Genomic DNA, 15,162 nt, shown 5'->3' on the forward strand with positions numbered 1-15,162 from the left:
CAGCAAGTTTTAATAATACTGCATATTTTCAAAGGGCAAAAAGAGATATTTTACTGTATTGAGACACAAATCTCCACTTCAGCAGCACTTAAACCACACCTCAGTTTAATAAACCTTCATTCTTAAAGTTTTTACAGAGGCATACGTGACATGCCATACATAATACACCTAATCATTCAAAACATTTTATTCTACAAAACTATGAAAATGTATATTTTGTTATGGCTGTTTGTAACATTGTCAAATTAGCACATATTACATTGTTCTGTTTACCCATGCCGAATATCCGTACCAAACAAATCTCGATCTGTTTGGTTTCATATTCCATCCCTTTAAAGCTGTGGCTCATTTGCCTATTTAAAAATAACGTTTTAGAAGATCTGTAATACATAAAAATGCTTGTAATTCTTAATGTAATCAACCAACTGAGGATGAATAGTGATACATTAGTTCATTTACCCAGTTCTCCTCCAGTGTTTTACGCAAGTGTACACCACTTGTGCTTAATGTGAGAAGACACGTTAATTATTAGAAAGTTGCATTAAGATAACAAACAGAGTTAAAGGAAATCTATTCTGAATGGGGAACTAAGCTAAATAAAAGCTAATTCCCTCAGCATTAAGAATCTCTCTGGAAGCACAGCCAATAAATTCATAAACAGATAAGAATGACTGAGAAAATAATTAGATTTTCTCAGAGAAGTAAAAGACTTATCAGAATGAAAAAAATTGTGACTACCGGCCTTGGTTTCTCATCAGAAAGCACTAAGTGCTTTTCCAGAGAAGATGAAATTATTTGTTTTAATGGCTTATCCAGTTTACATGGCAGAAGGGGCGGGGTTTGGGCGTGTGCAAGCCGTTATGAATTCAGCAGTGTTCAGGCCTGGAAAACTGTGGTTTGCCTCTGCAGCGACTGACAGGAAGTTAATATGTGTGGGGCCATTTCCCTTTCTGCTCCTCCACTTAGTTCTATCAATGATGGGACTTAAGAAGAGCCATACTAGCACTGCCATACAGTAGATTGAAAACAACAGCAGATATGCTGAAAATCCAGCTTTGTACTGTACCTCAGAGTCACCTGATATTTCAAAAAGAATTCTAATATGTCGATTTGGTACTCAAGAAACATCTGGCATTATCAATGTTGAAAGCAACGCTGATTAACACTTGTGGAAATGATGATACATTTTATTAGTTTTAATAAAAAAAAAACTGCTCCTTGCAAAATTTGACATGTTTTGTTACGTTATAAGTCATTTTAACATAATTAATGATTGCTTGCTGAATAAAAGCAATAATTTCCAACAAAACACATACTCTTCCCCCAGTTAAGTCATTTTATGTTGATTTGCTTGTTTTGAAATGTTCAAGAAACTTAAGTTTCCAAAGCATTATTTATAACATGCATTGCATTAGAAGTTATCAATATACATCACTTTATGATGAATATTAATTATCAGAAGTCAAGGAACATGTAGCAAATGTCAGCATTCTGTGACTACCATTGGTTTCTCCATCTCTCTGTCTCTACCACGAGTTTCTTTCTCTCCCCATCTTGTGAAGTATTAACATTGGCAGCTGACCTTCAGAGACAACAGTAGCAGCTGTGGCTGTCGTACCTTCAATGATCCGCTGGTGTGTTGAATGACATGTCTTAAGCGTCTGTGTGTGTGTGTGTGTTTGCTTTATGCCTGTGTGTGACAACTCGTGTGTCACTTTAAACTATAAATTCAACAGGACCTAGCAACGACATCCTTGACCCTACAGTGCAGAGGATCCCAAAAGCAGAGGGTATGTTTCTCACACTCACTCTTACACACGCCCTTCCTCCTGATCTAATTATAGCTCTGGCGCGTGTGTGTCCCCCCTCACTACACCAGCACTTTCCATCCTCCTGCATCCCGTCCCCCTCCATTGCTCCTTTTATTAAAGCCCTCCAGTCCCCGTTCGTCTCTGCTCTCATTCACGTTCCTCCAATTGCACAGCTCATTTTAGCGATGACATCATCTTTTTCAATTCATCCTTTTCTATGCTTTCATGAACCTCGGCTCTACTTGTCTGTTTGCATGTCATTTATTATGGCTGAACAGCTTTTCCACCGGATGCGCGGCACACATCAAAACCAGATTAAATATTTTATGATTATACAGACAGGTATAATTTTATTTATTACATGTATCATAGCAGCAATATCATGTCATACAGAACAGCAGACATTTAATTTGATTGCAATATAGATATTTGTCTGTCAGACTATCTATCTATCCATCCATCCATCCATCTATCTATCTATCTATCTATCTATCTATCTATCTATCTATCTATCTATCTATCTATCTATCTATCTATCTATCTATCTATCTATCTATCTATCTATCTATCTATCTATCTATCTATCTATCTATCTATCTATCTATCTATCTATCTATCTATCTATCTATCTATCTATCTATCTATCTATCTATCTATCTATCTATCTATCTATCTATCTATCTATCATCTTAAATTTCAAAATTGAGTCATTCTGAACAGGAGCGGATTTAACCAATAAGCAAGGTAAGCGGCCGCTTAGGGCCCCAGGACATCTGAGGGCCCTCAATAAATATCTAGAAGTGTTAATTATACCTATAAACTACAACATTGTTTGTCTCACAATACAAAATATGATAAAGAAAAACAACATACATTTTTTTTCTTTAATAAATATAATTTAATATGCAATAACATAATATTATTATGATAAATTGTTATGTTAGGCAATTATATTATTATAAAATAAAATATCCACCACCCTCAATCATGGAGCAGTCCAGAAGTCAAATATATATAAAACAAGATGCATTTATTATTTTTAGTTGTAAATTCATTTTACGAAAACTAGTCATTTAAAAATGTAGAGCTTGCAATATTGAAAATATTTAAAAATAATTAAATAAAAGTAGAAAAAGCGCATTTCAGGACTTGGGCTGCATGGCTGGAGTTGCTTAAGGCCCCCAAAATCACTAAATCTGCCCATGATTCTGAAATAACGGACAAGAGCATAATTTGATATGGATGGGATTTTACTTTCACTTCACTGTCGTAATTTGTTCTTGTACCAGCTGATCCTGATCATCATTGGGGTGGATCTAGAGGTGGGGCCACAGGGGCACTGTATGAGGTTTTTCTTGTATGAGGAGTGCTTCATGCCTGCAGATCGACTGGCTTGTTCCGAAACAGGGACTAAAACTGTTACAATGTTGCTAACCGTATGGTTCACTTACATAACAGGCCAAAACTGATGGTCATATGAAACTAAACATGTTATTCTTTAATCTTAGTTAAAAGGTTCAATTTTTGCGATTCCGCTCAGAGGCCACATATGCGCTGTTAAATGACCATTTAGAGAAGTAATGCTAACGGTAAAGGTGTGCTCCATGGCAAAATCAATAGTAAAGACAAAGTAAAGACTGCTTCTGTGCTGTCATTTACGGTGCAACAGACACCTTCTGTTTAGAATTACTGTGCTTTATCACTATAAGAAGGTTACAGAACAATTGAGGGCAAATCTGTCAAAATGACAGCTTATTTAGCAAACGTGACCTGATATCTGATATCTTTGACAAACATTCAGTCGAAAAATAATAGACTTTTTAAATAGCTGCGTCATGCATGACATTTACCACAAATGATCAGGTCATACTCGAACGTTCTTTACAGTCAGAGATTAAGCCAGAATACGGAGTTAAAGTTATTTCAGTTTGGTGCACACTGTCCAGTTTATGCAAATTGCAAAAACTTTATTAAAGAACAAAATGAACTGATGATTTTATTAAAGGGACAGTTCACCCAAAGTTAAACAAAAAAAAAAAACTTAAATTTACTCATGTTCTTTTGTGTACAACAGAAGAAAGAAACTGATTTTGAAGAATGCTGAAAACCTGTGACCATTGACTTAGGGAAAAAAAATCTGAAGTCAGTGGTTACTTTTAAAGAAACTGTGCATACAGAACTAACAAAACCTGACAGATTTCTATAGGGACACCACTGTTTGTACTTCTCTTTTTTTTTGTATTGTGCATAGGCAGTAAAAGCAATGTACCAAAATGCATCAGCTATAATGGTTTACTTTTGTAAACCTTGCTTGGGTGCTTAGAATAAAGCTAAACTCAGGAAACAGCTTCTTTTAGTTAAATATTTTCTTCATCTAATAAATGCTAGGGGGAAAAAAATTAGTTTGTCGTGAGAATCAGTTTCTTAAAAAAAATAATGATAATGATAAAACCCACAATCTTGATCAAAGACACATGCAACTTCTACTGTAAGCTTAATAGTATCTTGCAGAGTAAGATATAGATGAATATGTTGTTTCTGACTGATAATATGGGCAGTGTTAACTAACCCCATGTTACAACACTCTGTAGTCTCCCATATTTGTTGATGCAATTATTTTTTCACAGAAATGTTGCATGTAAAATTATGATTTTCTAATATTTCTGCTACTTGCAAATGTAAAAGTAACCCCTGAAAATATGTAATAGGCTAATATATAGTAATATATACTGTACTTTAATAGGACATAAACAGTTATATGTTCCAGAAATATAATGCACCAATTGAATAACTTGCCCCCCCTCTGTAAACTGTGCCTTTAAAAATTGCTAGATCCACCACGGATCATCATCATCATTATTCAACAATAAATGTTCACCATTTTACATATAGCTCACAAAAGAAACAGCGAGTCTCCTCACGCCTCCATAGCACAGTACATATTTGATACACCTAACAAAGCTCTGTGCTTGTAAACTTCCTTTTGTTGTCTTTTGAGCACTCAGATTACTAAAGCTCTTCAATTGAGTTCAGTTGTATCTGTGTTTAGCAGAGCAGATCTGCGGCTCTGGGGGTTTGGTGGAAAAAGAGACTTTAAACATCACCATGTTCTCTGAAAGAGCTGGAGAGTCTCCCAAAACACTGCTTTTCATTCCTGCCCTGAAGTTGCTCTTAATGTTTTTCCACCCTTTCGCACACACACTGCATACTTGCCCACTTACACAAATAAGCAGCACTTTATTCGGCAGCTGTGATGAGCATCCACTCGCACGCCTTTCTTTGTTTGTCAGCCGCACACATGAGAAAGTTTGGTCACGGCACTTTAGCATTCATACACATGCACCACGCTATGAGTGCATAATCCAATTAAATCAGAAAGCAAACACATACACCATTTTTGGAATCTGATTACTTAATCTAAATGACATGTAATCAGCTACTAACCAGCACTGAGTACATGTAATTAGATAATACTGTTTTAAGATGCTCATAACGAATAAATAACATTTCAGGTTCAAATGATTCACACAACATGAACATTTGTATTTTCCTTTAAGTATTTTCTAATATGTGTAGTGTTAAAGGGAAAGTTCACCCAACACTTAATTGTCATCTTTTACTCCGCCTTCACTTGTTTAAAAAAATAATAAAATAAAGTAAAAAAAAATAAAAATTCTTCTCTTGAATCCAAAAGATGACATTTTGAAAATGTCTGGTAGCTGGCACCCAGTGTATTTCCCTACTAAAAAGTTGTTAAGTCCCAGAACCAGCATTTTTCAAATAATACAGTGCATCTGTAAAGTATTCATAGCGCTTCAATTTTTCCACATTTTTGTTACAGCTTTTTTCCAAAATAGATTAAATTTATTTATTTCCTCAAAATTCTAAACAAAATACCCCAAAATGACAAAGTGAAAAATGAAATTGTTGCACATTTATAAATAAAAAAAACATAAAAAAAAAAAAGTCACATGTACACACAAGTATTCACAGCCTTTGCCGTGAAGCTCTCAATCGAGCTCGGGTACATTCTGGTACATTCCACGGATCATTCCTGAGATGTTTCAAGAAACCTAATTGGAGTTCACCTGTGGTCAATTCAGTTGATTGGACATGATTTGAAAAGCCATACACCTGTCTATACAAGGACTCAGGGTTGACAGTGCATGTCAGAACCTGCTTCAAAGTGCTTTTGACCTCAGACTAGGGTGACGATTCATCTTTCAGCAGGACAATGACCCAAAGCACACCGCCAAAATATCAATGGAGTGGCTTCACAACAACTCGGTGAATGTCATTTAGTGGCCCAGCCAAAGCTCAGACCTAAATCCTACTGAACATCTCTGTAGAGATCTGAAAATGGCTGTACACCATCGCGTCCCTTTCAACCTGAAAGAGCACAGGTGTCAAACTCAGTTCCAAAAGGGCTGAAGCTCTGCACAGTTTTAGTTCCAACCCTAATTAAACACACCTGATCAAACTAATTGAGTCCTTCAGGCTTGTTTGAAATCTACAGGTAAGTGTGTTGGAGCAGGGTTGGAACTAAACTGTGCAGGGCTTCGGCCCTCCAGGAATTGAGTTTGACACCCCTGTGATAGAGCGAGAGAGGTACTGCAAAGAGGAATGGGCAAAATTTCCCAAAGACAGGTGTACCACGTTTGTGGCATCATATTCAAAAATACTTGAGGCTGTAATTGCTGCTAAAGGTGCATCAAAGTCTTGACCAAAGGCTGTGAAAACTTTGTCATTCTGGGGTATTGTGTGTAGAATTGATTAAATAAATTAATCCATTTTGGAATAAGGCTGTAACAAAAAAAAAAAAAAAAAAGTGGAAAACGGTGAAGTGCTATGAATACTGTCCAGATGCACTGTATCTCACATGTTGTGTTCAACAGAAGAAAGAAACACATCGATTTAAAACCATACGAGGAGAACAAAATGATACTTCCATTTTTGGGAGAAAAATCCCTTTAATCAACTGTAATTTAAAATATCATAATAAAAACTGCCATTAGGTATGAAGCCCGATTAATCTCAAAAATAGCACATTTACAAAATATAATTCATACATCCACAGCACCCTTTACATTTACAAAACACAATTCGTAAATTCAAAACATCATAAAAAAAAAACTAAAAATAAATTTGTTAGTTCAAAACACGATTCAAAAACACAAACTCCATTCGTCACATATTTCTTTTTTATACTTAATATATTATATACTTTTTTTATAAAGATACTTTAATTATAAATATAAGAAAAAAATCACGCATTTAATTTAGTTATGGTAGCACACTAGGATACTTTACTGTGTGCAAGTACAAGTTAGTCTCAGCCACTACTGGAGACTTTGCTTGGCCCAGGAAAAGCACTGATTTATGACCCGATTAACTGAATGGTGCTTACAATAGTGTGACTGGAGTTGGGATGTTCATTAACAGTATCAGGTATTTCACATGACTTCACTTGAATTATATCATGGCCTTTATCAATCCAGCATCCACACACACCCACACACACACAGTCTCTTGTTACCTAGTACGCTGACAGTGGTGGAGGCCTGTGTGTTACCCAGCGGAAAGGTGGCAACCTTGCAGGTGTACACGCCGATGTCAGCAAAACCCACATCTTCCAGCATGATGGTGGCGTCGAGTGCAGAGGGCGAGCGGAAGGACAGGCGTCGCTCATAATCGGGAGGGATGGAGATACCAAACATGGGGTTGTACACGGCCAGGGTCACCCATCCATTGGGCAGCTTCCTCTCCCAGGAGCTCTGTGTCAGGCTGAGGTTTGTGTCCACTTGTACCCTGCAGCTGAGGGTGACATTCTTACCCAAAACAGCATTCACTTTAGGGGGGACGATCACCTGACTGCCATATACCAACCCTAGGGCACAGAAAGGGAGACAAGGTTAGTCGCGTCAACATTTGAGCAGCAGCGGAAAACAAAGCACTTGAACAACATCTCTACTGACAAATCGGTTTTTATCCTGTTGGAGCACCGATCAATCAGACGCCAAGGTCTGTTAGCAGAGCTCTGAGTTTCCAATGAAAAAAGTCAATTCCCTGTGGTTAGACGTCTGAGGACACGGACACCACACTGGTTAGTTAGTGTAATTTGTTGTGTTGTAAAAGGAGCTAATGAAATCAGCTTTATTGTGCTGGTGGGAGGATATGTGTCCTAATGTTTGACGCTTCAAAACAGATTTCTAAAATAAGTGTAAAAATGGGTCAGAAACAATTAAGCGAGTGCACACTAAAAAGGAAAACAACTAAAGTCTAACTGAAAAATCAAACGTTTTTTTAAACACCCATTAGTATGTAGTATAATACATGCACTGTGTTTGGTTTGTTTGTAACTGTATAAACGGTCCAATAATATTCTTCTAAACTAACTGGTCAATGTTTTGTCTGAAATTATATTTACTTTGTACATTTAAATACAAAACACATCATTTATACAAATACACATTGTACAAAACCTCAAAATATATTTGGAAGCATTTGTAACACACATCAAGCCTCCCGTTTTTCCTGGGATAGTCCTGTATTTTACAGTTTTATACCACTACTATCCCTATAGTATAAAATACTTTAGAATACTTTAAAGGTATTTTCTAGCATCAATCTTTCTATGAAGGGTGGCAAAAAACATTACTGAGCCGATTCTCCCTATACACAACCGATACCGACAAACCACCAGGGGATGCCCCCTTTCTTTTAAATGAAAGTTTGTTCCGTGCTTAAGTTTTATTTAGGCATGAAAACTCTTTGAAATATATAGAAAAACGGTGCAATTCCCCTTTTATTACAGGTGCCATGGCCTCTTCTATGCAATATTCATAACAGTCATATAGCGGTGCTTGACTGTCAGCTGACGCGCTCCATAGTCATAAATAGACGCCGTTTCCCAAACGGATTCTGTACAAGTTTGAAGCAGAGCGAAAGTCTGGGTTTTGGTTGCGTGTTTGAACAGATACACAATTAACGACAACAACAACAACAACAACATCTAAAGATGTCTATCTTAGTGGGTTTTCAAAACACAACTAATTTTGTCCTAAATGAGCATAAAAAGTTAAGAAAGCAATCCAATGCTTTCATTATAACATTAGATGTGTGCATTTTTAAAGTGATATCACTGTTAATGTAATCAAATAAAAAAACTAAAAATTTAACAGACTTAATTAATAAATTTTTTGTCGGCTTAGTCCCTTTTTTAATCCGGGGTCGCCACAGCGGGATGAACCGCCAACTTATCCAGCACGTTTTTACGCAGCTGGTGCCATTCCAGCTGCAACCTATCTCTGGGAAAATGACAGACTCATTGCGTTTTAATCAGAATGTGTAAGTTATACAGTAAAGAAAAGATTAACGAGATTTGATAACTTGATTCCATTTCTTTATAACAGCTATTAATTAAGCTAATAAATTAAGCTGTTTGCTAATTTATTTGCTTCTAATGTATACTTTTTTTTTGTAAATAATAATAAAACATATTACTGACTGTTTAACTGTTTAATTAGCAATAAAACAGCTTCAGATATTTAGTCATTTAGGGATTTTGTTTTTTTTGGGGGGTGGGGTGTTATGTCATATCCCTTATTTTCACACCCCAATGTTGACAGGTATGATTTGTGCAAGAACATAATAAAGACATTCGGATTTAGGAGACATTCACAAAGAATCCGTCTTTGCACATAAAAAAAAAAAAAAAAAAAACCCTGCAGCGCTTAGGATTGGTTTAAAACAGTTGACGTGAACTTGCTGCAGTAAACAAAGCCCGCAATGCTTGCTCCGCCTTCAACCTCTTCTTATTGGCTCACTGCTCTAAAACAGAACACCATGGGATTAGTTAACACCAGCTGTCAATCCCTCAGTTCAGATGAAAGAGAGCTACAGCCACGAAAATGTTAAGGTCTGCAAATGAGAGAATGAAAATGAGGGATTTTGTTTTAGAACCTGCCTAAAGTTACAAATAACGGCACATCTTTAAGGTGATCACCATTTTGACTTTTCGAAGAGTGGATAAAAGACTTCCAATGGCTTTAAGTATGCTATGAAATTGACTAAAGCCATTCACCGTAAAGCTGGTGAAACGTTTTCAACTAACAGTGTTTGCCACTGAAAATACACATTTCAAGCATGAGATGTTAACGTTATTTAATTCTTCATTTAATCGTCACAATGTTGTCAGTCGTGCAACTGGCAGTGTGTTCACCATCGCAAAAAAGCATGAATTCACTGAGATTAAACTAATATTGCAGCTCATAAAAAAGCGTTATTGCTATTGAAATGACGTATGCAAATAATTTTATAGCCTATGTCAACATCATCTGTTCAATATCAGACACCACCTGTGAGAACATAGCAGTTATTATCGTCAACTCGGTTCATCTCAAATCAAGCAGTGCATGCAGGGCCGATGAGCACATGCAGATTTTTGTGTTAGTTTTGATTAGTGTTGATTTTAATGCAATAAATCTGTTGATAAAAACTTGTAGTAATGGTGCGCATGTATGTATGCATGTATGCTTTCAGTGTATGCTATTTTATCCCTACTGTATAAATGTTAAATTTACTGCAAAATTATCTACAAATTTGTAAAGCGTCTTTTCTCTCTCATTCATTTTTAATTCAGAGAAAAAATTCACACAAACCAAAAATTATTTTTAAAATGGACCTGGAACAATACAAGGCAGACTAGAGAAAAATGAAGTTAAATTCAGTCTCTGAACAATAGCAGAGCAGCATTGAATGTGCCGGTCTGCGCAGACATTAAACCCAAAGGGCTTTAAAATAGGAAAAACATGGGCATTTACCACAAAAACGGACTGTTCTCTTCCCTGCCTCCTCCTCCTCCTTTCCGCTTGCCTACCTTCCATCGCTCAAGACAGTCATCATTTTTTCCTCTTTCCATTTGCCGAACAAAAGCTTAATTATGTTTGAAAGAGGGTGTGCGTGTGTGTGAAATGTGCGTGCGCAGACGAGACGAGACAGAAGGAGAGACGAGTGCTAAAAGACACCAAAAGAAACAAAGGCCACTCGAGGACAACCTGTGTGTCTTATTACACCCAGACAGCTGTGCCCGCACCATCTGAATCCACATATCCACACACGCAAACACGCAGCAATGGAGAATCAGTGTGTGCTGTGGGGAGATGCTGGAATTAAGATCATCTGGTGGGATCTTCTCTGGATTCCCACATCAACAGCACATTGATCATCTGCAGGACTGTGCAGTTGCTACAGTACCAAACATTTACCACAGCTCAATGTCGTTTTGCAAATTTTGGTAAAATGTGATGTCATTCTGCCAAGTTGAGAAAGTCAACATGAGAAATTTATTGACTTTCTAAGAGATAGTTCACACACAAATCAGTCCGTTTATCATACAGGATTGAATCAGCATGAGAGGAGTGAATGATTGATTTTCTTTAGTAAAACTCAAAAGTAAATATTTTAAAATAACCTTTTGTTCAATTGAGTCAAAAAAATTTATTGAATGGACAAAAACAGGTGTATTTATCAAAATATCTTTCGTGTAATACAGATTTAAGTAATACAAACGAAACAAGTTATTTGTTTTTACTTTGGGGTCAAACACCACTTTAGTGTAATTTATAAAATTTGACTTTTTTTTTTCATTAATTAAATGACTACCATTTCCAAAAATACCACCAGAGGGAAGGGATTTTTATTTTATTTTTTACTTTTTGCAATATAAATCAAAATCAAATCTAAAAATAACTAAGTGAACTAAATAAAACAAATCAATTAAAATAAAAAGCATAACAGGAAACGTGTTAATGTTAATGTAAATGAATCTATAACTCTATAACTAAAAACTATAAGAAACCCGAAAAACTAAAATTAAACTCGTAAAGTAAAAACTAATAAATATATATTTAACAAAAAAAAAATAAAATAAAACAAAAGTAAATAGCTTTCAAAAGAAACAAATGGACAATGTGGTCAATCAACTTGTTTTCTGATACTGATGCATTTACAAACAACCTCAGTTTCTTTTTTTTTGCAGTCCAATAAATGTCACGACAAAATTATTTAGTTTTAATAGTAAGGCTGCACGATTAAAATAGAAAAAAAAAAGATTGCGATCTCGGTTCGGCCCTACACATGATCAGGGCCAGAGCTAGCTGAACTGACACTCTAGGCACAAGTGTTCATACTGTTTTATATACATTGCTCAGCAACATGGAAGTCTCCAAATAGTGTTAAGAGTCACACTGTATTTATAGGGTATAATTCACACCACATGATTTCCGATACATTCATTCTTTCATGGCGGGGCGCCACGCCAAAATTCATCCCGCTACGGCTACATTACAGCTTCTCATTCAAAACATTTTATTTTTTTAATAGCGGGTAATAATCGCACCAAAACATATTAAAGGGTAAGTAAGTTATAACAGCGCAAACTTTTCTGTAACTGTAGTAGTGCTGCGTGTCATTTGTTTAACCTTTTAAGGTTACGTACAGACTGACTAACAGTCTGACAGGTGTGTGATGCGAAGAAATCGGCGCACAAGCACAGAGATTTGCATGCTCCTAGGCTATTACATAAATGCGACCCGACATCTAATACAGAGCACACGGCATTTGTCACTGAAATAAAGCCAGAGGCAATTGGTAGATCGGTGTGTATTCGGCAGTTAAACTGAAACAGTTAAACTGAAAACAGAATCATACATGTCATTTAAATGATTATATTGCATTTTGAAGTTCGATTGCGACAAGCATTCGATTTTTTTCTTTCATAGCGAACAAAAGTTTTGTGCATGAGAATAAAATGTTTAACAATGTCAGTATCTGAGTAATCTCAGTTTACCAGTAAACAAATGATCTAAATGTTGTCAATGACAAGAACATGTCTCAAACATAATTCAACTTAAGAATTATGAATAGTTGTATTCTGATGTCATCACTTTACTGTAAATTAACAAACAGGACATATTTAAAAGTCTATTCAAGTCCACCATTCAAAGTCTAAACAAAACCAACAGAAGACCTACACATAGGCCAAATATTATTACTATTGTTTTTACCATATAATTGAGAACAATAATAATAGCCTACTCATCAGGGCTTTACATTAACACCCGCCAACCCACCAAATGCAGGTAGATTTTAGCTCTGGCGGGTAAGACAGCCGCTCCCCACTAGCCACTTTGGCTGGTTGGAAATAATTTTTACATTGCAGTTTTCTTAAAGAAGGGTTCGACAATAAGGATAGCCCAAAATGTGATCTTAGAATCGACAAGCAGTACGACTGACAAAAATAACTGTGTTCGCACGAGCAAAAGCAGGTGTTTACCTTATGAGAGGATGATTACTTGCGCGCACTGGTGATATGATGCGCACGACTGTTAAAAAGCGTGCACGCTCCTGTTTACTCGCGCAAAACAACTGTGGATAGAGGAAGCGCAACTGGTGCGATCGGTTCTCTTTAAAATAGAATAGACAAAAATGCTCGTGCACTCAGTCCTGCTGCTTTCAAGAGCTCAAGATTGAAAACATATCCTTTAGTAAGCAGCAGTAGTAACTGCTTTTCTTTTTAATTAGTCTTTGAACAGATTATTAACAGGCCCAACATTAATTGTGTGCACGTGATCATGCTTTTATTAATCACACACGGTATGCTTTACTCTCTTTCTTTTGCTCAGGTATTTTTGATGATAAAGTTTAATTATCATCCTTTACAATAACATTGCTATAATATGAGATTAACTCCCCATTTATGTGTAGTTTACTGCTGATCTGGGACCTTTAGCCAGGACAGATAACTGTGCATATTTTAGATACACGACAATAGATCTTTTTAAACGTCAATTTAAAAAAAATAAAATAAAAAAATAAAACTTTTGTTGAATAAAAAATACATGTGCAGCTATTGATTGTTTGGACACATTTAAAATTTGTGGCAATGAAAAAATTATTTCTTTTTTGTGTGGTGAGATAGATTTGGTAAATTCTTAATATTAAGCCCTAAAAAATTTGCTCATGCACACTGAGCAAGCTGATACACAACACACAAAAAGTGAAATGAATGAGAAGGCATGTGGACAACACAACATCTAAATGAAGTCATCTTAGCATGTCAAAGTCAAATTTATATTATAAAATATATTTTCCAAACAATAAAAGTGTGGTTAGCGAAAATGGCGAATGGCTAGTAATATTGGAAATCTACTAGCCACAGTGGCTGGCAATCAAAAAAGGTCAAGCCTTGCTACTCATATTAACTTTGATTTTACATCTACAGAATCGTAAGAAAAAAAACGATCTTGATTTCAAGCCAAAAAAAAACAAAAACATTGCGATTCTCATTTTATCCAGAATTGTGCAGTGCTAATTAGTAGCGCTAATAAATGAAACCAAATTCTGTAATCATGTGCACAATCATGCTCATCTCAGGTTCACTTCAAAATAGATGCCTGTCAGTATGGTTGTTGTCAAGAGTAAAAACGTACCATCATAGACTTGCTGGTGCTCTGATGGTTCATAGTCTAAGTTGATGAAGACCCTCAAACCATGATCTTACCCACTCAAACGTTCATGTACAGCGACTGGCCGAGCGCTGACCTGAATCTGAGAATGAAAACCAGCCCTTCATGCAACCGCGTTGCTTTGGTCCAGGCAGAGCAACACTTCAAACAAAACTAAATATCTGGATTTAATCTGCAGCCTTCGCCAGTCCCTTAAAGACCATCCATGTTACACAGTGACCAGCTCAGAGAAAGACATGCAATCTGCATTAGAGAGAAAAAAAAAAAAAAAAGATTAAAACCAGAGGCTACAGATAAAGACGCAACAGGCGGTGTGAAGATCCTGCGAGAATGCTGGAGCGTTTTCAGTCAAATAAACAGAAATACTGTACACACACCCACCGTTCACTCATTCACCCGCTCTGCCTCTCCAATGAAAACGCTAATTGCAACAAGCTGCCGGTCGGAAGATGTAATCGTAAATCAAAACCGGCCGCATTGCTTGGCAACAGACTCCAAACATCCCGCCTGAGCGTTTGTGTTGCCAGAAACGACCCTCCTGCTTTTGTCTCGACAGCATATCCTCACTGTGAATGGAGGACGATGAGAAATATAGAGACTAAATGTGGCAAAGCAGAGTCATAGAAGTTTGGAACAAGTTGCATCTTCACCAGCACCAGTAGGCCAAGAGATGAGGTCAGAGGAATGGATGAGCAAGGGAGGAAATGATCTGATAGATTTGATGTTGTAAATGTTGACTAATGTTATGCTGTCAATGATTAAACAAAGGCATTTTAGGTCACCAAGAGACACAGAGGGGACGGGGAATGCCAAAATACAGACCT

The 15,162-nt window shown here is 36.5% G+C and overlaps 1 protein-coding gene across 4 annotated transcripts in view; it reads right to left on the minus strand.

Annotated features, from left to right (window-relative positions):
• Positions 1–15,162, minus strand: part of nectin3b (nectin cell adhesion molecule 3b) — a 108,559-nt gene that overhangs the window by 56,954 nt on the left and 36,443 nt on the right. For all 4 annotated transcript variants that reach the window (XR_015519580.1, XM_087299647.1, NM_001014304.1 and 1 more), the window contains 1 exon segment: positions 7,348–7,698. Coding sequence is in view for 3 of the 4 variants with exons in the window: in XM_087299647.1 (XP_087155773.1) it covers positions 7,348–7,698 (351 nt within the window). In the remaining variant the exon portion in view is untranslated.

This window comes from Danio rerio, chromosome 21 (assembly GCF_052040795.2).
Source record: "Danio rerio strain M-AB ecotype USA chromosome 21, GRCz13ab, whole genome shotgun sequence".
Lineage (NCBI taxonomy): Eukaryota > Metazoa > Chordata > Actinopteri > Cypriniformes > Danionidae > Danio > Danio rerio.